The sequence below is a fragment of the Coloeus monedula genome (genome assembly GCF_965178545.1).
Source record: "Coloeus monedula genome assembly, chromosome: 14".
Lineage (NCBI taxonomy): Eukaryota > Metazoa > Chordata > Aves > Passeriformes > Corvidae > Coloeus > Coloeus monedula.
Genome location: NC_138794.1, coordinates 14,618,204 through 14,642,933, shown reverse-complemented (window position 1 = coordinate 14,642,933; position 24,730 = coordinate 14,618,204). Strand labels below are relative to the sequence as shown.

Sequence of the window (24,730 nt, the reverse complement as noted above, 5' to 3'; positions counted from 1 at the left end):
ATAAAGTCTTGGGTTCAGCAACCCTTGATTTTTCACTTCTGGCACATGCTCAGTGGGGTGTTGTAAAGATAGGAAGCTGTTTCAGCATGTGGGCAGAACAACTCATCTCTCTGCAAAACACTACACTGACACATCCTTTTTCATGTGAGGGATAGTCTGCTGATTAGATATTTTTTCAACAGTAGCCAACAAACAAACTTTGCAGCTGGCAAAACGATTTATTCAGCTGGTATGGATTTGTTCTTTCTCTCTTCTGTGCTAAACTTCAAAAAATAAATTAATAATGGCATTGAGGCCAGTCCAAAATTTACATGGTATTCCAGTCCTACTCAGTTAACTTTGATCGCTTATGTAAGGCTGAAGTAATATATGTTCGGTGTGGGATGGGTTGGCAAGAGGATATGAATGTATATTTAATAATAAAGAACTCTGTCATCCCAGATTGATATATCCAAAGACATCTTTCTTCCCTTCATGGCTATTCCTGTTTTCTACCACTTGAGTTTATTTCCATCTTAGCAAAATGAAAAAGAATCAAAAGTCTCTTGATCTAAATCTTTTATTTGTACTGGACTGAAAAGGTATTGAGTTGCTTATATGACAATCAGTACCTGACAGATGTAACATCTCTTTCTAATGCCCTTTTTGCAATGTTTCTTAATGTAAAAAATAGTAAAACAAAGGAAAGAAAATCTGGGGCTTTGGTTTACCTTCTTGTCTTGCTAAAGAAGGTGAAGAGTTGAATTGTCACAGGTGAACTGAGACTATATCCTGCAGCTAGAGAATGTAAAGAGAATTTAAAATCTTTTAAAAAATTCTTACATTGTATTATCAATTCCTATATAAAATAATTTAATATTTTAAATACTTTTTAAATAATTTATCTGTATTTAAAACTAACTTTTTAAAATTTTATGTTTGGAACCTTTTTGGCATTAATACTTAAATAATTTTTTTTAAATATTAAAAAGTCTTTTAAATATTCAATACAATTCAATATAAAAACAGAAAAAGTAATATACATTGTTCACACATAGTATTGTACATGACACCTGAGCTCTAGAGTGAGCTTTTGAATTTGTCAGGTAAGTCATAGCTTAAGTTGTGGTGAACCACTTCTTATTCTCTCTCTGGACTCTTTAAGATTATAACAGATTTTTACCATCAATATGTAGTCTTTAATATTGTATACACATACTGTATAGAGTTTTTAATTTCCATCTCTATGCCCAGAATTGTAAATAAATATTTTTTTCACAGCGTTTAGATCAAAATATTGTTTGCATACACAAATATATTTAGGACACACACAAGTTGACAAGAACCACACCGATTTTGCTCAGCTCAGTTACAGGAAAATTTAACTCAAAGGTGCCAAATAACATAATGGAGGAGTCGCTCTTATATTTAAAATGTATAATAAACTTATTACCAAATGTTTACAGGTTGTGTCAACAGTAGGAAAGTGAGGGTTCCCTTGTCCCCATGGTGCATTTTTGTTCACCCTGCCAATGATAAAGGCAGTGTGGGCAGAATGCTGGTTTCTCACAGCCCCTCTGTCAGCACCTGGAGTTCTCTGACAGTGTCACCAACTCACTGTGACAGACTCTGGCAGGACTTCACATAAGGCCAAACTCTCCTGTTTTTAAGGGTAGGCATGTCTGTCACTGAAGATGAAGTTTACTGTCAAATTGTAACTTGCTTTCTCCATCCTCCTATGTTCAGGAAGATGATTTCTACAGATACTGTAAACAGATTTGGGTGGAAAGAGGAGGACTCTCATGCTTCCTATACCACATGCATCATGTACTATGATTGCAATAGTTGTGTCCCATTGTGCAAGGTAGCCTGTTGCAGCGGGGATTACTGCAACAAGTATAATATTCTTGTTGCAGTAATCCCCGCTGCAAAAGTAGTCCTCAAAAGTCTTCATATTTTTCTTTGAAAAGCTATTCTCCAAGAGGACCCCAGAACTTTACAAAGCCTAAATGGAGCACACTACATAGCTATTTAGGGATACTTGCAGCAAGAAAAAATACCAATGCAAATCAACATTCTTATCAGGAAGCCTAGCCTAGAAAGATTACCCAGAAGAGGAGCACATGCCAGGTGATATGTGCCGTTATTCACAAATGAACAAAACTCACATTTCAGAGTTTGCACTCACAGTTTCCCATTCATATGCAATCTAGAAACTACTTGCACAAATTATTACATGGCTTATTCTTAATAGTTGTTCCGGAAAACATAACTTCTTCACAAGTAATTCTGACACATGGTTTCAGGATGAAGTTACAAGAAGGTTTTGAATGTTTTGCTCATGTCTTTGCAGTGTGAGATTCTAAATGCACCTTCAGGAAAACAGAATTCACAAACTGAGAAATAGCCTGCCTTCCCTTCAATCCTCCTGCCCTATCTCAGGCACAAAGGTGCTTGTATAAGATGTTCAATCAGCTGAAGAATGGTATCTGGGGCAACTCTGGGCTTGCTTTACATGAAATTTGATTCTTCTGCTTTCAAGGGAGCAGACTCTGAGAAGGAAATTGTTACCTAGGGAGGATAAGCATTTCAGCCACTTTATTTTAATCGATCTTAAGAGATAAACTGAGGCCTTGAGTTTATTTCACAGTAAAACATGGTACAACAACAGGCCTTTGTTTGTGTTTCTGAAGACCTCAGCCAAAAAATTTAGATTCTGTAGGATAAAGGAAGCATCCAATGCTAAAATAATCCTCTCTCACATCTTTTACCACTTACAGCAGCGGTTAGGAATACTGGTGTGCCAGGAAGGGACTAATTCTCAGCTGTTTTGTACACACAGAGTTTCAGGTCCTGGTAATCTCAGCTCAGCCCTTTTCATTCAGACATCAAAGTGACATCAAAACTAAGCATATTTTGACAAGAGAATTTCAGAATCAAAAATAAGATAAAATGCTGAACTACTATTTTGCCTTTGCAAAGGTCTGTCTAGACTTAGGAGAATTTGCATTTCCCTGAATGTATATGCAGTGTGTATATATAAATATGTATTTATACAGTTAATAGTTTATATCAGAATCAAGAAGCTTTATTATTCATTAGTACTCATCTGATGATAGACTGAGCAGAAAAGGTGCCGTTTTCTTGTGAAGACAATATTACGTTGACTCAACAGAAAGAGTTCTATAAAAGGCTAAGTATACAACAGATCAAACACTTAATTTTTAAATTAAAACCTTGATCTCAGGATTTAATGGCTTTTTTTCTTTAGATTCTTCATTTATGCTTAAGCCTGTACAAGACATTGAGTTACTTTTTCCACACTGGAATCCAGTTAACAGTAAAGAGACAAGCATGGGGGTTGGGTTTTTTTAAACAAGTCATGATGAAGGCATCTTAAATCAATTGGTTTTCTTTTTGATAGTTAAAATGGTTATCAGCTGAAATAATGCCTTTCTGGGGAGAAGGAAGAAGTAGTCAACACTGCAACAATTACTGTGAAGCCTGTTTAAGAATTCAAGACAAATTTCTAGGTCAAATCCAGAAAGATATGGAAGGACAAGTTATGTGGTGCATCCTCTGAACTTTCAGGTTTCTAGTGTCTCAGACAAATTCAAAATTCTGAGAGTCATATATGTTGTATGCAAAGTGCATGGCGGGAGTTACAGACTGACTGGGTGTGAGTGAGGAGCTGAAGAGCTACGTATATTTCTCCCTTTTCTCTGTTTGAGCAGCCATTTGGATTTAATCCTCTCCTAAACATAGTGTTTGCCATCACTCATTCAAATAGTTAAGATGGACTGTGCTGTCCTTTATAACAAAGTCTGGAAGAAGTAACATTTCTGGCACTGCCTACCTCTTATTTTGTAACAGCCAGTTCGAACATGTGTAAGAGATGGTGGTGCAATAATACCCTGTCTTTCTGAAGGGAATTGCAGCCACTTGGCATTTTTCACAAAAGAGTGCTTGGAGGAGCTGCACAGACACAGCCCAGAGAGGGACTCTTGACTTCCCTTCTGAAATGGTGCCACTCTTCCAAAAGGAACTCAGGACCAGAGAGGGGGGCAAAAGAAAGTAGACAATGAGAAGCACTATACTCATTAAAAACAAGCGATCAAAAGACCTCACATTCTTATTTGCTACATACCATTCAGAGAAGCAGGTTTTAGTTAGGAGTTAAGCAAAATCTTTAGACACAGCTTCTACAAAGTTTGGTGCTGACATTAAAATACCAATTGTACAAATGATTGTGAAGACTGAAAAGGCCATCAAGCAGAGCCGATCCACTACAGAGGCTGCAAACTTCCATTCATTGCAAATGGCTTCCTCTTCATCCTGGTCTCTGAATCGGTTTGCAATGTACCTGACCTCTTCCAAAATCTTAGCCAAATCTGGGTCACCTTCAGAGGGGTGGCCACTGTGCAGCAGGTTTTCTTCATCTGTTGGTGAGCAGGTCATCCTCCCACAGATCACACCTGAATCAGTGGTGGGTGTGCAGTGAACCCCTTCCAGCCCCCTGAACCCGATGTACAGCATATTCCCGTTACTGGATTGCTGTCCACTCACAGTGTTCATCTCCACACTGGACAGGCTGCAACGACGCTGTTTATGTTGACAGGCAGGACGCACTTTATCTTCCCCTGGTCTTTTCATCCTCAGAAACCAAGCACACCAGTTCAGAAGGATAATTCGTGTCTGAAAGAAAAATTTTGAGAATAAGCGTCTCTTCACACAGTCAGTCTTTGGTGCTGCTGGTATTCAGGCAACTGGGGTGACTGACCCATGGTGTCTGCTTAGCCTGCACAGAGTTCTAGAAAATGGTGCTGGAGTTTTCCAGCTGATTCATTTACCAATCACTGGGGTTGTTTTCTTATTCTACCAGTGATGTTTATTGCCTCAGGCTGACTATTAGTACTGGGACTCCCCCCTCCTCAGATGGGAGTGTCCATAGTGTTAATTCTTCCTGACGCTTGAACAGTGACATGGCAGCCTTTTCCTCCTTTACTAGAAACCATGGGTTAGACCAAACCAAACCCTTACTGAAGAAGAGTTACTTTTTAATAGTCTTAATAGCACTGCTTTGGATGGTAGTCAATTAAGTTACAATTATTTTTTCTCTTATCTGTGCTCTAATATTAAATTCATATGCCATTACTGTTTGGGTGGGGTTGCTGAAACAGATTTTGGACTGGACTGGACTACCAAGCTTTAAAATGTTATGGCTCTGTTCTCATATTGTGTTCACAACAGTTGATGACAGATTTTAGAAAAGAGATCTGGATGTAACATGGAGAAAACATGGGAAAATTACTTTGATTTAAAAAAAAATACTTTGCAGATTTAATCTGTGTGTGTAATTTTACTGTTTTCCACATTGCCTTAATCCAGCTTTACAGAAAGTGAAGGAAAGCCAGAGACTGTTCCACTTCAAATGAAAGCTTCTGTAATTTATTTAAATCAGATTTTAAGAGCTCATTCCAGCATTTCTTTCTCAGAGTTCTAATGAAATATTATTGTATCATATAATAAGTAAATCTTACCCTATAACTAATATTAGATTTGGTCCATTTATTCTGACTGTAGGTTGTTACTCAGAGTAGATATTATATCCACGCAAATATCCCAGCCAGAGACAGATCTTGCCCTATTATTTTTTTATGCTATCAAGCTTCACCAAGAAGGATAATGTTCCATTACCTGACAGCCTAATCCAAAATCCACCAGTGTCCAAAAAAATGTTTGTTGGACTTCAGCTTCTCAATCCTACAGCTCACTCCTCAATCTCAAGTACTCTGTTTTCTGAGGATGTTTGGCTCAGTACTAAATATTGTCCCCTTTAGGTCATTAAACACACGTCTGAAGAGATCTGCCTTTTATTCTCTTCACTGAAATTTATTTTAAAGTCACCACCCCCTAACAGGCCAGGGAATATCTCATTATCTCTTGTCCTCAGGGCACTGCTGTATGCACTTTTTTTCTAGCTAGTAAGGATAATAATAACTCATTGTTCTAGAGAGAAAAAAGGAGAAAGGTCTTTCCATCTTCAGAAATGCCTGATGCTGCCGTGAACTGGGTGAAGTCAAAGGAGGGGACATTTAGCTGATGGCAGCAGTGTGTAGTCATCTGGTATCAGCATAATATTCTCTGTAAAAACCACCCCTCGTAGAAGGACATTATTTTTAAAAGTCTTATGTGCTTAGAAAAAATATTTTCATTCTTTGCACTTTACAGATGCTCTTGAACAGAGGTATAAAGATCAGGATTTTCAGATCAAGTTCCACTTTAACAGCATCTTTAACAAATGCTTCCTAGGCTATGTATGTTTCTGTATGGACAACAGCTAAGTATGTAGCAGCTGCACAGCTGCACCTCGAGAGTAGTGCATTTCATGCATTTATCATCTCCATCAGCATCTTACTCTTTTCTTCTACCTGGTTCACTTCTAACATCTGGAAATTTCTTATTTGAAAATCACCTTCATTTATATATTTAGGTTTTAACAAAATCCTGAATTGCATGTAGCTGTTTTGAAGGATATGAGAAGTTAGTGGAGGTATATCCATTCTCTCTCACACACACACATTTTCTAGAAAACCAACCACACAAAACATATCTGGACACCTCATTTCTGGTGAAACTGCTTTTCCAAACAAAATGTCTGGGAAGTATTTATATGTTTTTAAGAGTTAGAAGTAATCATGGGCCACTGGCTACTCTATCACATCCCTGAGCTGTACATTTATGCAATGGATAGTGAAGGACAATCAAACCTTACCCATTTAGGCATTTTTCCTCCATCTGGATCATGATGGTGGTATTGTAGAACAATAACAGTGACAACAACAGAAAGACCGACAATAATCATAGTGCTGGCAAAATACTGAGCTGCAAAATAAAGAGATAATTACAGGAACATACTTTGGCTGATATAGCCTTAATAAGGGGTGTTTATGTATGCATTCACAGCATTTAGTTCTTTGTCTGGTGCTCTAGGTACTTTTTAAAGATTTCTCAACAGCAGAAAGATCAGACATTATTTTGAGGGGATAGCCAGCTTTTAGCTGTTGTTTTTGTGGAACTGAGCACCTGCCTTTTCTAAGAAATCTTGACACGGGCTGCCTTCTAATTTTCTTTCAGTATTATTACAGAGATTGGCTACTACTTTTTTTGAAAAGTTTCTCTTTTTGTTTGAACAATTATGGTAGGAAGATGTAATTAAGTTTAGCTCTGTATTCCTAATTGGAATTAGGAATATAGAACACAATCTGGCCAATTGTGTCAAAATTGCAACAAATTCTTCCATGGAAAATAGACTCTCTTATGCTTTCCCCAAATACCCATAGGTTCTCTTATTTCGTTCAGAGCAGAGAGCACCCATCAGAGCCTCTAATCAGTTTGCAATATTTTTCTAATTCAATTGCAGTCATCCATGGTACAGCTGGTGATTTGCCTTAATTGCTGGCCTTTGTGCAAAGTCACTGCACCTTGTTTGCTAAAAAAATCCAAGTGAATAAAAGCTTACCAATTAAGGGCACAGAGTCAGATGTTGCTGGCATAATTTCAGCCACAAGCAGCATGAAGACAGTGAGAGACAATAAAACTGTTATACCTGAAAGATAAAGCGTGAAAGCATATCAGTAGCTTTTAATTACAACAGGGAGAGAAACAAAATTAATCTGAAGGAGTGCTCTCTGCAAAATGCAGTGCCACTGTACCCCTGCTCCAGCACATTGGTGCTACTCCTGTCCTTCCTTGTACTGCCTCAAGTTCAGGGGAGCAGTGCTGCCAAAGTGGTATCAATGCTTGCACAGACGTGGATATTTTTACATCCTTGTAACAGTTCAACTTCTATCATTTGCTAATTAGCTGAGGCAAATCAAAGCACTGTGTTAGCTTTAGAAACATGGTGTGAATTTGAGTATTTGAGCATGTGACACTTGATTAGTTGTCATGGAAGCTACAGGTGGTGTAATACATAAATTTCCTCAAAAGCAGATTTGCTGCCTTGGACAAACTTTGGTATCCTTTGATATTACTATTGGGTTCCGCAGGGGGTTATGCCCAAGCAGTCTTGACTGTTGAGTTTTGGAGTTTGACTTTCGTTGCTCAGTGATGAGTTCCCGTCTTTCTGGAAAAAGGCCTTACTCTTTTCTCAGAACTAGACTTAAGCAATAAAGAGTCATTGTCAGGTGGGAAAGGATTTAGGAACAAAGAATTCATCTTAAAATATGGTGAGGTTCAACTTGATTAGGAAGGATATTACTCAATTAAACCATATTCTGCATGTCAGTTTTGTTTTCTATCTTTAAACAGCAATGTTTAATTAGTAGAAGTCAGTTCATTTGAATTTTGTATGGGACAAAAGGTTTGCTTACATATTTAAACTCCATCTTAAAGATAAGTACTCAAGATCAGATTTGTTTCACAAACCAATATTTGAGTTAAAATTCACTATAAAAAGTATAATAGGAGCAATTAGAATCAATCTTTCTGAGAAGGCACTATGGGCTCTTAATACAACTCAGTATTAAAAGGAAGTATGAAGAGGAATTCAATGTTAAAGTATTCAAATGCATATTTGTAAACTTAAGCTTTACCTAATGAATGTGAGATTCAGCAAATAAATGTCAAAATGAAAGCCTGCTTCTTAAGGAAGGTACTCGGGAACTGTTTATGCCTCTGCTGGTTCAGCATCAAACACTAAAAATAGCTCATGAGTCAGAACAGGACACACAAACTATTCCTCCTGCCTAAGACTGTTCAAAAAGAAATTTTAAAAGGACAACTTCTTTTGCTTTAGTCACATTTACAATATCCTATTAATACTTCACCTAGTGATATCTTCTCTCCCGAGTCTGCTGGAAGCAGGAAAACTAACAAAGCAAGTGCCGATATCAGGACACAAGGAATAAGGAGATTGAGTCCATAATAAAGAGTCCTACGTCTCATGGTAACTGTGAAGGTTACATCTGGGTAGGGTTCTTTGCAACATTCATAAAAGCTCTCAGTTCTCTTCCCAGGAACTCCTGTGAAGGAGAAAAGAGGAAGAAAACCAGAAATTAATGTGAATAAACTGTATATTATATAGCATTTATTTTTTAAAAGGATAAATTTAGCTTTCCAAGTTTTACTACATGTAAAACTACTTCTTTAAGCTTAATTCCCACTTTTTCTCAGATGATAAAGGAAAATCAGATAAAAGATACTTGCAGAACTCAAGCAGCAAATTTGTCTTTTTTTTTTATGTTGATTTGTATCTCAGATTTGTTCTCAAGAGTTTCAAATGCTACTGGCTAGGTCATTTATTAATTTAATTTCTGTCTTCATTCCCCAATTGTTATTCCATCCATTTCAGCAGTGGAGACAAGGCTGCAAGTTCACAGTGTAAATAAGGAATCAAGAGCTCACCTACTAAGTCCCATTCTCCATTTGAAATATAGCCAGATATATCTGCTTCTTGCATTTGTAAGTCCAAGGACCAGCCTCCGTAAGTCCAGGATCCAAACTTCAGCTTACATTTCTGAACATCAAATGGAAACCAGCGCACATCTATGTAGCATGAGCTTTTAAATATGCCTAGGTGAGATTTTAAACAAGAACACTTAATTTGAATGCTTGTTCCACATAATTTCATGTACATTTTGTAATCAGCATTTTTTCTACATTGTGCCTTCTGTTTTTCACTTGTAAAGTATATTTAATCTCAGTCATGTCTTGACATGTAAAGAGCAAAAGTCAGTCATAGAAAAGGGAAAGAACTGTACCATTAATGTTTTGATGTTATTATCTATTTTTTAAGATACTCTTCCATTTTGGCACGTAATGGAAGAATATTTAGAGAAGAACTCAGATTTCTAGATACAGTATTTCAGAAAGAAATGAAGCAGAATATGTAATCTGTTTATATTTCTTTTACTGACTAAAGCAAGAAATCCTGATTATAAGAAATTCTGAAATATTATTTGCTGTATTATTAGATTTATATGCTCTTGATTTACTCAGGAAATCAAGCTTCTTATTTTTCACTTGTTGAGTCAGACCCTGTCCTTCAGCAGCTTTCAGAATTGAATTGAAAATCCCCCACCAAATGGAACATCTTAAATCAAGAGAGCATCTTAAATGAAGAGGCAAACCCCTGAAATCCTCTGGAGATCTTAGGCAGAAAACCTAATTTGTCTGGAAAGCATTCGCTCTACTGCTGTAGTTTGCAAAACTCTGATACTAGGAAGAGTTAATTCTAGTGATTATGCTAATTGAGTTGGGGAACAGAAACAGTGCTCCACTGCTATACACCCAGACTAAAAATTGTTTTGATGAAGCACTCAGTGAATCATTTCAAATAGAAATGCATCCAAGATGTTACAAAGCAACTTACTGTAAAGTTACATATTAATAAAAGAAACACTAAAATAAAAATTTATTGAGGCATTACCATGATTTTAACAAACAATATCATTTTAGAGTAAGTACTTCCAAACTTCTGAAATTGTGCATTATGACAGAAGAATTTACATAATTGTAATAAACCATGTATCTTTTATAGTGGCTTCCATGCAATGGTGTTAACCATGTAACCATAATGCATCTAGGCTTACATCTATCAGATTATGCTAGCTCTACAAATAAAATACAAGAGAATTTATGGCAAATTTGAAACCACACCACACATAAGTAATCTGTCAAAATTTATGACATGCAAACAGCCTACCTGGTGGCAGGTATTGGCAATGTCCTGAAGAATTGACTAAAACATTAGTGTGAAAAGTAGCATCAAATCTTTCATCAGCACTAGAACAAGGGAAAAACAAAATGGGTTATTTGCTCTTTGACTGGCTGAAGAATGTCTGAGACAAGTCTGTTCTCATTAAAGGACTATGTCACCCCAAAAACTTGACAGCTTTTTCCCTGCCACCAGTTTTCTGTGGCCTCAGAGTAACTGGTCTGATACTTCTGGGTTTGGTTCTGATTAAGAACTGTAACAGAAGGTGAGCCACCTCATTCTTGCTGCTCACCTGCCCACTAGATTCATTATAGTGCCTTGACTCTATTGATTTCTATTTGGAAAGTAAGCACTTTTTAAAAACTTCTCAAGCAACTGTACAGGGAGATCTGTTCTCTTGCTGTCTATGTTAACAGCAGCTAATGGATACGAGGAGATGGATACTCCAGTGCCTGTGCCTTCCTACCTCTTTGCATGGGTGAACATTATTACTGCATGTCATACATGAGACTCTTGAATGCAGCTCCAGCCTTTGTTACCTACCTCAGAACCCACAAACTGGGTTCAGACCGGAAAAAAAAAGGCAGCCCTATTCAAGGTGTCAGTGTAGTGGTGCTGTCCTTACAAGTCTCTAGAAGAATTACAATGTCATTTGGAGAGTGCTCCAAATTATGAATTGGCAGCTACTGCCAAGGAATATCTCAACTATATCAGGCACTATGTCCCAGGAATTTACCAGGCATGAACATTTTAAGAACTTCTATATGGGAAGCACAATGAGACATAGGCTACTGTATTTGTTGTACTGTTTGTAGTCTCCAACCTGTCTCCTTGTGGGGTGGGTTGGCACACGAGGCAAATGCAGAGCCAGCTGTGCTGGGCAGGGCAGAGGAGTCACACAAGCCTCAGAGTCTGGATTCTTGCAGCAATCTGAACTTTGAAAACCTGTCCATCTCTAGATTGATTGGAACAAGACAAGTCTTTGATGTCTCTTTGTGTATTAGTGGTTCAGTATCTCATCATTTTCTAATCACCTTTTAAGACATCATCAGAAAAATAGAGTAAAAATCTGAGATGGGCATAAAGTGAAATATTCATAATTCTAGCAGAAAATCAAGTACATTAAAAGGTGTTTATTAGCAGAAAACACCTTATTGAAATATTTTGAAAAGAGTACTCTAATATTTGATCTATTCTGATGCAAATTTTATATCTCAGAAGCTAAAATAAAGCAACTGTTATTTTAGACATTTTTAATTTGAATTTTTTAATTTGCATTTTATTTTCCCCTTATGTATTTGAAGAACTTAGATTTTAAAAAATATCTGGGCTGGTCTGTGAAATATGCAGACAAGAAAAAACTAAATCCAAATAATTACTTGCCCATCTGGAGTTGCACTTCTTCCTGTGGTGAGCAGAAGGCTCACAAATACTGAAAATACTTGCAAGTATTTAATTCGAACTTTGAAGAGAAGCAGAGAAGTCTCAGTATTGTGTATGTATGATGCCTGATTCTAGCACGCTGAGGGGAAAAGGCAGTTCAGTTCTAAGGCCATTGAACCAGTGCAGGCCACTCCTTCAGCTTCACAGCTCATGGTTGGCTTCTCCCAGTTTGTGTTGCAGTTCCTCTCCCAGCTGAAGCTCTAATTCTTCTCCTTCCACATCTTGGCTCCCTGTTTTTGTGATACTTGTAAGAAACTGATGCTGCAAAGATCTCTACTGAGTGCACTGCCAAGTTTGGTAGAGGATACTGGGGAGAAGGGCAGCAAGATCCCACACACATTTACACAGGTGTGCATGCACACAGGTGCGTAAGTCTCATTTCCTTAGAAAACCAGACCTAAAGTCCTCCAACAAGCTTCTGTATTAGACAAATAATTGCTTTGACTTCAAACTAATAAGGGTTACATGATGGAATTCAAATAAGTAGTCAAATTTAGGATGTAAAAATATCCATGCCACACAAATTACTTGTAAAGTGGAAATTAATGACTCCTAGGCTAGGTTCTGCTGTCTTCCTCTGGAGTGGAGGGCAGTTAAACACCAGGGAGTTGCTTCTAAGACCTTGCTGCTGTTTCTGGTAATTGGCAAAAACAGAATTTTCCCAAGAACACAAGTGATCAAGGAACCTTGATTGCATTGCCACATGACTTTGCCTTTCATAGGCACATTCTTAAAAGAGTATCAAGTGGTACTCAGATTCAAATATGAAAATCTTTTTTTCTGAAAAAGGAGCATGTGTTTTTCTATGCTGTGCTTCTAATCATTTTTTGAAATGCACTGCTTCAATTGGAAATGCACCAAGTATCTAAGACTCTGCTTGAAGAGACTGGACAGAAATGTAATGATAGAAAACCATTTCTGCTACCGTTCTTCTTCAGGGTATAAGCACTTGAAAGCAGATATTGATTACAGTACATTGAGATGACAAAGCTGTACCTAGAAGATAGAATCCCGTTGGGACCTAACCTCAGGTTTATAAAACTGGAAAAATGGAACTGTTAAAATGAGACGTACTTTCCAGAATTTTTGTCATTCCATGAAGTACTGAACACTTTGTGGCCATTTGAAAAAAAATTCCACCAGAAATGAGCACTTTTAGTAAGTGTAGTTAAAAGTGGAAGATAGCCCACAGGACACTAACACAGTCAATCCTGGAATCTGTACAAAGGCCAAGATTTTCTTTCCTCAGAAAAACTACAGATGAACTGGCCCTGCTCTCCCCACAATAGACTGGTTGTAAAATTTAATCAACTGCCACAATTTCTCTGTACTAGGCTGCAGCAAGATGTGTAAGGACTCAAGACATAGTGAAACATTCATTCATTAAAATTGAAAGTGAATTTATAGTTCATTAATTTCTCTGTAACTGCAGATGTATATCCCTAGTGAAGCATAGAAATTGAAAGCATCTATCTCAAAATGGCATGTCACTAGAAGGGAACATCATAATATTCCCAATGCAATTTCATACAGGAATAAGAATCTATTTTAAATAGCTTTGCTCTCTGCATAAGATCTTTGGATTAAATATGTGTTTGCAATAGAGAAACTGTAGAATAATTATTTCATGACTGAGTCATAGTTAACAATCCAAAGATTTGAAAACCTGTATTAACAGAAAAATTGGGGTTTCAGTTTTTCAGGTTATTGTGACCCTTCTCATTCTATAAAGCACTCCAGCTACAGTTAGCATGTATATATTAATATTACCAATGTCTAAAATATTACCCTTTCATTTTGGATATACTTAAATACTGAAGCCTAAATTGTCATGCGTATTGCAAGTCTCTCTCAGGTATGTGATAAATATGAGGAAGAATATTGTCGTAACTCAATTTTTTGGAAACCACTGAACTGCTGTTGTAGAGTACCAATTTTATGGCATACACAGCGTGTCATTCATCAGGACAATGGAAATGAGGGTGTCATTTGTCAGATTCTCCCAAGAACACTGTCACTGATGGAATCAAGGTAGCTAGGGATAACTGCTCAAGAAAATAAATTTGTATTGAAAACTACATTAATGTTTCAAAAAATACCTGTCTCAGGTATCAGGCTGCTCCATTTTGTGTATACAGCATTTGAAAGAGTGTTTTAGGCTGGTTTGTGGACAGCTTGCCATGCTTAAACCAGAAGTGAGCAGTAATCTTGCCAGGCAGTTACCTTGAGTACAGCGAACTGCACTGGAGCTCACGTCAGATCACTCAGTGTTAGCCGTGCTTCTGGGAGAAGCAATGCCACAATACAGGCCCTGCAGAGAAGTACCTCAGTGCCTGACAAGTGCTGCCACTGCGTGCTGTTATCCCATTATTACAGTTCAACAGCACCTGTGATTGCAACATTGAACACAGGGGTGGACACCAAAAGGCAAATGGGAGCAAAACTGCAGCTGACACATTGGGAACAGCTATTCTCTAGGTCTTGTTGCAACAAAAAGCAGCTCCTGAAGTGGGAAAGGAGATCAGGTTGATAAACACAGCAGGGTGTGTTCTTAGTAGACACATGGCAGAGAAATAGAGGAAAGAATGCCATCAGGAAGACAAAAAGTTCATGTCATCTGCACAGGCAATGAAACAATGTACCCTGGCTACCACAGAAGAGCCAGTGCTACATGTACAGAGCAGATGTAAATTCTTTCCAGTACCTGGGCAACAGCACACAAGCCCAAAACAACTGCAGCAAAAGGCAAGTTGTTATAGAGCAGGCAGCTCTCATCGTTTTATATTTTGAGCTAAATAAATTCCACAATGGGAACTACCACGTAACAGTAGCCAAAGCAACTCTCGGTGTCAGCCAAAGGTTCTGCAGTGGACTGATGGCAATCTGTCTGTCCCTGATATAGGCCCAACTCAGAACAGTTTGAAGAGAGCAGCAAATATCCCAGCTATTTTCATAGCAGGAGGAAAGAGTGACACCAAAACTGGACATGGAAAAATGCAAAGATCCTTCCTGGCAATTACCTCTCCTGTCTGTAGCAAAACTCAAACTAAAACCTGACAAGCAGGCAAACATCAGATTTGAATTCACCAGTAACCATTTAAACCAAAAAATTTCAGAGAAAATTATCACTATCCATACCATGAAACACCATCTCGTAAAAGCCACTCAATTAGAATTGGTAGTAGGGACAATGTTGTTATTCACAAAGTATTTACAAATATGTCCTTCTGTTCTGTGAACAGGAGACTGGTAATTTTCCAGTATTCCAAACACCTAGAAAGTTTTGGAAAATTATTATTCACAAAGTATTTACAAATATGTCCTTCTGTTCTGTGAACAGGAGACTGGTAATTTTCCAGTATTCCAAACATCTAGCAATTTGATGAGATTATTATGTCATTTGCCTTGCCTTATCTTTGTGTTTGGACAGGGTGTTAGAAAACATCATGTAGGCTCCCTTTCCCATGAAAGGTTGGAGCAGCTGAGCTTTCAAGGTCTTTCCAACACGGGATATTTTGCAATTCTATAATTCTATGATCTTCTCTCCATCCCCACATGTGCACACAAAAAAAGTGTGTCTACCTGTTATAGAGAAGAATATCGGGCTTCCAAATCAGTCCATCGGGGAAACGGACATTCTTCACTCCTGGGTATTCAGACACATTCCACTGTAGATAATGATCTGTCCAGTACTAAGCCATACACACAAAAAGTAGGTTAGGTCATCTCATCCACTGGTTTACTGTAGTTCTCCAGGGACTGGATGGGCTGAAACAGTAGGTGTTCTCTTGTTTAGCTTCAGGGAGTGAAATGTTTGGAAAGGGTGAATTAGGCCACCTAGAGCTCAATGGAACTCAAACCCCTCATTTTCAATTCATGCTGCAGTGCACATAACAGCCTAGAAGAGATTTGGGGTGCTTGTGTTTTATTGTTCACACTGTCTCAGGTGCCAGTTTGGGATTGAACTGCTTTTATAATTCATACAGTAACTTCCATTATCTTCATAGACAACTTTGTTTTCTGTTGTTGGAAATTCTCAGGTTGTAGTACCTCGCTAATAGCCATGGAGTAGAGCAGCCAGCATTCACTGCTGACAGAAGATGACTGTGATGCCACAAGGTTAGTGCCAGCATAGAAGGTCTTGGCAGCTCCTGGGGCCTGGTGTTGGGCAACCTCTGAGGCAGCTACTCTGTAGCACTGCTCGGTCCCACAAATTTCCTGCCTGGCTGGAGCTTCCCCTGCCAGAGGCAGCTGCCCTGGGGCTGCCTGTGCTCCTTTCAGCCCAGCCCTGGCTGCTGGCACAGGCAGGCTGGCACAGGCAGGCTGGGACAGTTGCACCAGTGGGGCTTTGATCTGAGCTCAGCACTGCTAAATCCCACACTCTGCCACCACCATATGGTGGTGCACAGCCATAAACAAGAGCAGAGCCCCAGCCTGCAGCCAGCTGAGCACTGTGGCAGCCCCAGCAAGCTGCTTACCTCCTGCACTCCAGGGGAACAGTACCATCAGCTGCTGTATTTTCCTGAAATTGAGGTTGTACATCACTCCTTACTATGCAAATGACTTGCCATGATACTAGGGTGGTTCCTGTTGTGCACCAAGGGTATAAAGAATAAAGTTCAATTTGTTTCACAAAATTTACAGATTTTTCTCTTGTAATGTCTATGCTTCATTATAATGTGCTTCTATCTCCACATTATCTTGTTTATGCTAACTTTGCTTGGCTGTAGGCATCATGTAACTTACAGTGAAGACTTGTCCAGATTTACCAAGCTGTTGCAATGCCAAATGTTAATTTCTTAAATGTAAACTTTTAAATGGGGGAGTAAATGTAGTACACTTACCCCTTCAGTCTAGTGGTCCTTGTGAAAATGTTTGATCGACATTAAGGTCAGGATAAATTGCCAGTGAGTATTGTGGAGGTAAATGTCATTGGTCATTCTCATAGGGTATTCACATCAAACTGGTCTATGTAATTCCTTGCATTACTGTCATAGGCAAGTTTTAGTTTGATAACACCAAGTAAGTCCCCAGTTAGCCTCATGCTGCTGGTATTCAAATACATTCTTGTACCTTTACAACAGCATAAATTACCATTTTGATGCATTCAACACAACTAATAGCATGCATCATGCAGCTTTTGTAAAGTGTTTACTATACTTATTCTTGGTCTGTGCTTCTATATTTATCTCATTTATTTTTTACAATGAGTTTGTAGCAAAACTGGACAAAAGATCTGAGTCATGCACTGCTTTTTCCTTTTGCTTTACTGATAATAGTTTTTTATGGAAATCTTCAATTATTTGGCTCTGTTCATAGTTTTTGTTTTTACAGTTTTCTAATTAAGATACATGCGTTCATCTATACACAGCTTCTGTAAGCTGATCAACTGCTTCTCATCTTTTATCAGAAATTTTACATACATTTTCCCAGTAAACTGTTTTACATGAACTTCCTTGTAGACACGTCACTGTATTTTTTTAACATTTTATCTTTGTGTAATGTAGAAGTCCTGAGGCGACAGGATACATCTGTTTTTCCCAAAGGCCAGCAATGTAAGCAAATAAGCTGTATGGGTCTGAGGCATTGAAAGCCGTGGCTCTCGTGGCTTTGGGTGACTCACTCTCAGAAGCTGCCAGAGCAGGTCACTCCCGGTCACAGTGGCAGGGCCAGGGCTGGCAGGCTGCACTCACTGCCAGCTGAATGCATCCTGGATATCAACATATCCAATCATTTCCTACCCCAACTTAAGTTAGGAGTTACCATGGCCACTACACTGTAGCACAGGGTGATGCTGAGTGATGTAAAGACGATTCAAGGGCAATAGGAAACTTAATATTCAAGTCTGGATTAGAGATAATGTTAAGCAGATTTTACGGTTGCTCTGTTAGCCTTGTGTACAAAGTGCTCACCCATCCAGCAGGGCATGAGCTGCTTCATTTTGCTTTAACTTTAGAGCTACTGTAGCTGAAGCACCTTTAATTTGGATTAAAATAGCAAAGAGCTCAGGGTGCTTAGGTTAGTACCAACCTGTGTGACCAGGCAAGGCTCCTGCTGTAACTTAGATCAAGATTTAGATTTTTGATGCTGAGCAGTATTGGCATGGAGATAGTGGCCAGATGAAATAGACTGCATGTATAAATACTAGATTTATATTGCCCTTTCTCCCAGGTTATTTTTTGTATTTAAGTATTTTGGTGATGATTACATAAAATGTATTTAAGATAGATTGCTGATTATACACACATATATATCAAGGAATTCAGTGGAGAGGGATTTCAGGGAAAAACTTATTTAGATCATTTAGAATAATAAAATGACATATGTTAGCCTTAAGCATGCTTCGAATCTGTCTAGAACACCAATAATAGAAAGTTAATATGCAAACACTTATTTTATGTGTACACAGGCCATGATGAGTGGCTACTTTTGTTGTAGTAACCAAGTGAGCTGCTCATTGCAGTCTTAACGTGCTCTATATCCAGTATATGCTCAGGTGAATAAATCAAAAGAAATACAGAATGTATAATATAATCAATGATTTTCTTAGGGGGAAAAAAGACAATCTCAAAAAAAGATAAGGATGATGTGAGATAAAAGAGAAGGAAAATAAATTATAGCCTCTTGAGTAAGAATTGTTGTCTCTTTTCCTGGTAAGAAATCATAGCAACTATAATCATTGTAGCTAAAAGCCAAAAGCATATTATATTTGACAATTTTAATCTTGCTGTACAACAGGCCTGTAAAAAGGCATGAGTTGACTGCTTCTTCCATGTCAGATTTTCCTTGTGTATAAATGGAACAGCCATGCTGTCCTTACAGGTCATCAGAATAGTCTTTCATTTGTTTCCTAGGGCCTACATCAGTGCAAGTGAGGTGCTCTACCGAAAATGTTACAGTAAAAGAAAAAATAATGCATTTAAACTGAATGAGCTGGTAAAAGAAACTGAAAGGTATAAAGTTTCTGCAGAAGCAGCATGATTGTCTGGAATAATAAAAATCTTATGTAAACCTTTACTTAAACCAAACAGTTCCGTTTCTGTAATACTGATGGGAATTCAATTAATGGCAAATTCTCGTCCATGCTGCTATAGATGGAGAAAACTCCATGTCACCCTGTCTTCACAGAGTTTATGACAAACTTATGGTGGAAATGTTTGTGGATGCATTAGGACTCCACAGGAGTTAGGATGCTAAGAAGCACCTTGTTAATTCTAAGTCATAATGTAACCTTTCAGAGTAAACAATTTCAAAATAGTCTCATAAAGTTCTTGAACAGTCTATTATCTGTTCCATTTATTAAAAAGCGATTGAAAATTAACTACTGCCCAGCAATGCTGGCCATGAGTTAATGAGGACAAAGTTCTCTGCTGTGGTATGTAATGGTAGGAAAGAAAATCTGACATGGAAGAAGGAATCAACTCATTTTTTTCACAGACCTGAAAGTTTTCTAAAATTCAACCCCCTCACCAGATTAAACTCTAAGACTGAAGGGAAAACCAAACATACTTTGTTTCTAAACTTACCATTTGTAGCCAGATATTTGTTGTTAATACTTGATTCTTTTCATCCTGGAAAGAAGGATAATACCAGTAAAATGCATTTGACTATTATAAAATAGCCAGTTGTGCTAAAGTACCTTTCAAAGCAATGAGAATTGTTGCCACTTACTTATTGCAACAGAAGTTTTCACAGCTACTTTTTAATTTCAATTCATATTACCACAGTCAGTCAAACTGTTTCCTGGGGGTATCCTTCTGCCATACTCTTCCCTGGGGCCCTTCTTCAATAACGAATCTCCAAAGACAAGGCAGATTAAAGCAGGGGCTGCCTGTATCACCTTTCGTAGGAGCAGCCCTCTCAGTAATTAACCTTATCCACCGGACATATGCAGACAGTAGAAAAAATAATGAGCAAAGTGTGGCTAAGCTCACACGATGGGTGTTGAGGCCATTCTGGGGAGCTTCTTAACAGACAAGTAGCACCACTCATGTCAGCAGAACTATACAAAAAGTGTTGCATCAGCTTTACCAGAAAACTCTTGTCAGGGCAGAATATTATTATTTTTTTAAGGCCTTTCCCCTGGACTTCTGTGACTATTTGATGTAAATTCAGGTGACAGAGTAGGCATCTTAATGCTAAAGTTGTAGAGTTTCTTTACTTCTCAGACACAGGAAAATATCCGTGACCTTTTTCTGTGGAGGTACCGTAGCAGTATCCACCTGGGTTGTGTGAAGCTAATGGAATATAGTATGTATCCAGTCAGTATTCCACATTTTCCAATCTGAGCACACAATCCCTGTCCCAACACCAGTCAAAGCTCAATTTACAGTCTAAGTGTCATAGGAAATTCAGTCACCTGTACAGCCTCAACTGGCAGAGTTGTTCATAGGTGTAGACCTCAACTTAAATCTGTCACTCTTGAACTTAAATGTTGTTCCTAAATGCAAAAAAATGGCCAAAAATGTCTAATCACATTTCATACAATAAAAAAACCCTTTTTAAAATAATACACTTTACTAAAGGTCAATATTTTTCCTCTTCTGCTCTTGTTTTGTGAACTACTAACCAAGAAGAACTCCTGAGAGACCTTTCATTGCAGCCATTTTAGATCAGCACAATAGTAGGAAGTTGCATAGCATGCAAAATCAAATACCCTGCAAGGGACAATGGCATTTTTAAAACAAGAGAAGCCTTTTGAGGAGCAGGATCAGTAAATGTATGACAATGTTACTAGGTTGTGTATAATCACAACTAAATGTACAACATACAAACAAATAGAAAGATTTTAGATAAAAGTCACCAATGTTCCTGAATAAAGTCCACCCCCAAATGCACACTCCTACCTTGCTTTAAAACAAAAAGTAAAATAAAAAATATAAATAATCACAGACCACAGCTAGTCATTCAGTACTTTTCCTCTCTATTTTCTGCTTCATCACCTCCATGAACCTTTTTCAAAACTATCTCAAGTGAACAACTAATTTAAATGGCATCCTGGGGAAACAGGTCTCTAACCATTTGGTTTCAGAAATCCATTATTAAGCTCCACTGAATTTGCATGGTGAAGGCATTGCTGAACATGTCAGCCAGCCAAAGCAGTAATTAATTTACAATAGTAGCTGTTATTCTCTAGCCACATAAACATTAATTTGGAACCTCTCTCAACAACCTGCTTATAGTGTTAGAGCACAACAAAAGTAGTTTGCATGGGATATTTAATTCATGAATGAAGAAACAATCCTTAAGAGATCATTCACATCATCATGAACTAAAGGCTATTGAGAAGTGTTGCCAATTAAGGACATGTAAAACCTACATGTTTCTATTAATCATAGCCAATTTTAGGTGAGATGTAATTACTGCCAATGATAACTTATCCTCCAAAGTTCGATAGTATTTTCTCAGAGCTCTGTGTGCTGTCCCAGGTGAACATGACAAGTTCCTATAAAGCAATGTCCCAGCTCAGCACCTGAGCAAAGCTGAAAGCACCACTGCTATGTGGTTTCTCTGCACAGGCATAACTGGCAACTCAAAGGTGCAGAGCAATTCAGAATCCATTGTGTTGTGAGAAGCCTGTTTCAGGACTATTAGCTGAATGGCATGTACTCCTGCATGGTTAAATCCTGAGTTAAACTCTCATTTTATTCCCAGTGTGATCTCTTTCTACACTTGAATGGCCTCAGCTTTAAATTAGTGATGTTTCAAAAAGTCCTTTTCAGCAGCCAGAGATTGCACTGAAGCCAGAGTGTTGCTGGTGCTTAAGCTGATGCTGTGCCACAGGGATGTGCTGGGAGAGCCTGAGCCCACAGCACAGGCACATGAACTACTTTAGGAGTAGCAGGAGGGAGCCCTGCTATCAGTGCAGATCACAGACCCAGGCTAGAGAGCCACCACTGAGCACTCAAAGTAGCAGAGCTGAGGGGGACAGCAGACTTTTAAACCAGCTGTGCTGCTGGCAGGATGATTCAGCTGCCTGCCACTGCCAGGCACATGGCAGAGCCATCACAGGTTGGCATGCAGGACACTGCAAGCATATTCTGAAAGCCAAGAGTTATTCTGAAGTGTGATCTTTCACTCAAACCTAGCTCAAAGAGGCTATTCTGAGAGCACTGACTCAAATGTAACTTGTACTGTGAAGACAAGCCCTGTGTGAAGATGGCTCATGCTGTTTTCATGGTGTTTCTTTCTGTTATTTGAAGCATTTAGAGCCTGAAAGAGGGTTACATATGAACTAAGTAATTTCCACTTGGATCGCTATATTTAAGGTTCCATCCGTGTTTGAATCATAAATCCTACCATTGCTCCTCACCTATAAAAACTTCATTGCCTGCTGAGGCTTGGTTTATAGCAGTGTTTTGGGGTTTTAATACTGTTTATTGGAGCAAACAATTTCCAACATTTTAGTCATTACTGGATTGACTCACCCATCACTAGCAGAAAGATTCTTATTTTAGAGGGCTTGTCACTCTCTGTATCCCCAGGTAAAGCTGGTGACAGGAGACATCCTGCAGGGTTTCTCCCTGCTTAGGAGAGTTTTTTGGACACTGTTTTAAATTCTTCACAGCAAACTACATTAACACTCTTCTCATCAGAGTTGTGCACTACCTCCCCATAAGATGATGGGTGGGCTTGAAATGCTTCATAGGACTTCACCAGTTTTTGTCACTTCATTTTGTATACACTTAGAGAACACTTCATGTGTTTCGAAAACAAAAAACAAGGTTGCTCCTATTAAAAACCCTTTCTACTATAAAGGAGGAAAGAAAAATGGCTTCACAATATAATCTGAGGTGTTGGAGAACCTTCCCAACAGAGAATGAGACCAGACACCGTATCACACTTGGATTAGTGTGGTTTTTCCCCCATGCCAGCTGCTTTAGGATACTTGCTGTTCAGACAGTACTGGCCAAGTAGCCCTGCTAATGGAGAGTTAGGTTTCCTTGGCACAGTGGGAGGTGGGTGGGAGGCTGCTTTGGCCTACTCTATCCATAACTACAGTCAGGATCTGAGAGGACAGATGGCAAATTGCTACTGCGCTGTTTGTCATGTATTTTGTGGCAGTGCAGTTAATGAAGGGAAAGTAGCTGACATCGGGAGACTTGAATGGTCCTTCATTCATTTTTGAAGGTAGAGGTAATAATTTCTGCAGGTCTTTGAAGGAAATTGCACTGTCTCCATTTTTCCAGTTCCCACTCCTGCTATTGTCTGTTTTTTCGATTTATACAATCCATCAGACTGATCACCTTTGGAAACACAGTTATGAAAGTCTCAAATTATCCTTCCCTTACGCTGTGTTCATCAGAATATATAAAAGAAGAGATAGAAACTTGGCAATGCTCTGTGAAGGGTGTAAGCCTGGACACTATAAACTTGGTAAGGACATGTGTCCTTTCAAATGGATTTCAGCACATGCAGCATCCACATTAGAAAAGCTATGCAGCAACTGCAACAGGAAAAATAACTGAAATAAAACTGCATGCCGAGAGAGTGGCATGCAGTGATGTGCAGCATCTAGCAAGAAACACATACTTCCCAGGGGACTAGCATAAGGTGATCTCCTGACTAAAATCTATGAGCTGTAATTTCTGCACTTCAAATTTAGATTCTTTATGTTTACATGGTTGAACCTCACCTAAGTTATAGATGAAGTTATGGCTCTTTGAACTGGGCTTCAATTACTTTGAATCTTAATAAAGACTTTGTAAGAACATTTTAAGACATCACTTGTTACAGCAGAATGCTATGTTCCTGATTGTTACCCTCTAGCAAAACTGAAGCTACTAACTGTAGTCTGAAGTTAACAACACCCTGACAGCCAGTGAGAGACATGTAAGACACTTTCTTTACTGATTTTCACTTTTGTGTGCTTGAATGTCATCCTACTGAAACCAGGTTAGTCAGTTCATTAGCTCTTACTGTCTCAGCACTTACTCATTAAACATTCTCAACATCTTCTGATCCACAATGTCAAATTACCTGTGCCTAATGACATTTCCCCCCCATCATTTACAATCCTGTTATGTTTAACTTTTGCTTGGGGTTTTCTTCCTGTTCTTTCAAGGTCATGCACTGAGCTCACTAAACTGTATCAGCTGAAAAAGCCTGAATTCCTACAGAATTAGTACTGAGAGGATGGGCTACAGGGTGAGTTAAGCACTCATAAAATGGCTGGGTGACAAAAGATGTCCTTATGTCCATACTTCAGGCAGCCAGAATGACAGGATGAATCCAAGATCCTCAGAAGTTATGGAGAGAAGTGAAAGGGCTGCACTTCCCATCCCTGCCCATGGTGCTGGTGCACAGCAGCACCCTGTGTGGCCAACCCGCAGGAGAGTCCAGAGGAGTGTCTCCATATTCCCCCACCTGCAGCCCTGAGAGCACCAAAGTGACCTCTCAGTCTTCCCACACTAAGTCACCCTGGGGGTCCATTGCAAATATCCTCTCCTCATGTGCTGAGGTTAAAGCTAAACTTTTCTATTAAAGGTGGCTCAAAGCTTCTTAGTCATGCTGGCAAAATTGAATTTTGCTATCTCAGTGGTGAGGATAAAAATCAGTTACTTAAAAAAGCCATCCTGGTGCTTCTGC

The 24,730-nt window shown here is 38.7% G+C and overlaps 1 protein-coding gene across 1 annotated transcript in view; it reads right to left on the bottom strand.

The window, feature by feature from the left end:
* Nucleotides 1-4,155: 4,155 nt before the first annotated feature.
* CHRFAM7A (CHRNA7 (exons 5-10) and FAM7A (exons A-E) fusion) overlaps nt 4,156-24,730 on the bottom strand; it is a gene marked incomplete at both ends in the record, with an annotated part of 34,255 nt that continues 13,680 nt past the window's right edge. The window contains 8 exons of the mRNA XM_082290376.1: nt 4,156-4,674; nt 6,755-6,864; nt 7,502-7,588; nt 8,811-9,005; nt 9,388-9,555; nt 10,688-10,767; nt 15,725-15,834; nt 19,669-19,713. Of these exons, the coding sequence (XP_082146502.1) occupies nt 4,156-4,674; nt 6,755-6,864; nt 7,502-7,588; nt 8,811-9,005; nt 9,388-9,555; nt 10,688-10,767; nt 15,725-15,834; nt 19,669-19,713 (1,314 nt within the window). The remainder of the gene's footprint in view (nt 4,675-6,754; nt 6,865-7,501; nt 7,589-8,810; nt 9,006-9,387; nt 9,556-10,687; nt 10,768-15,724; nt 15,835-19,668; nt 19,714-24,730) is intronic.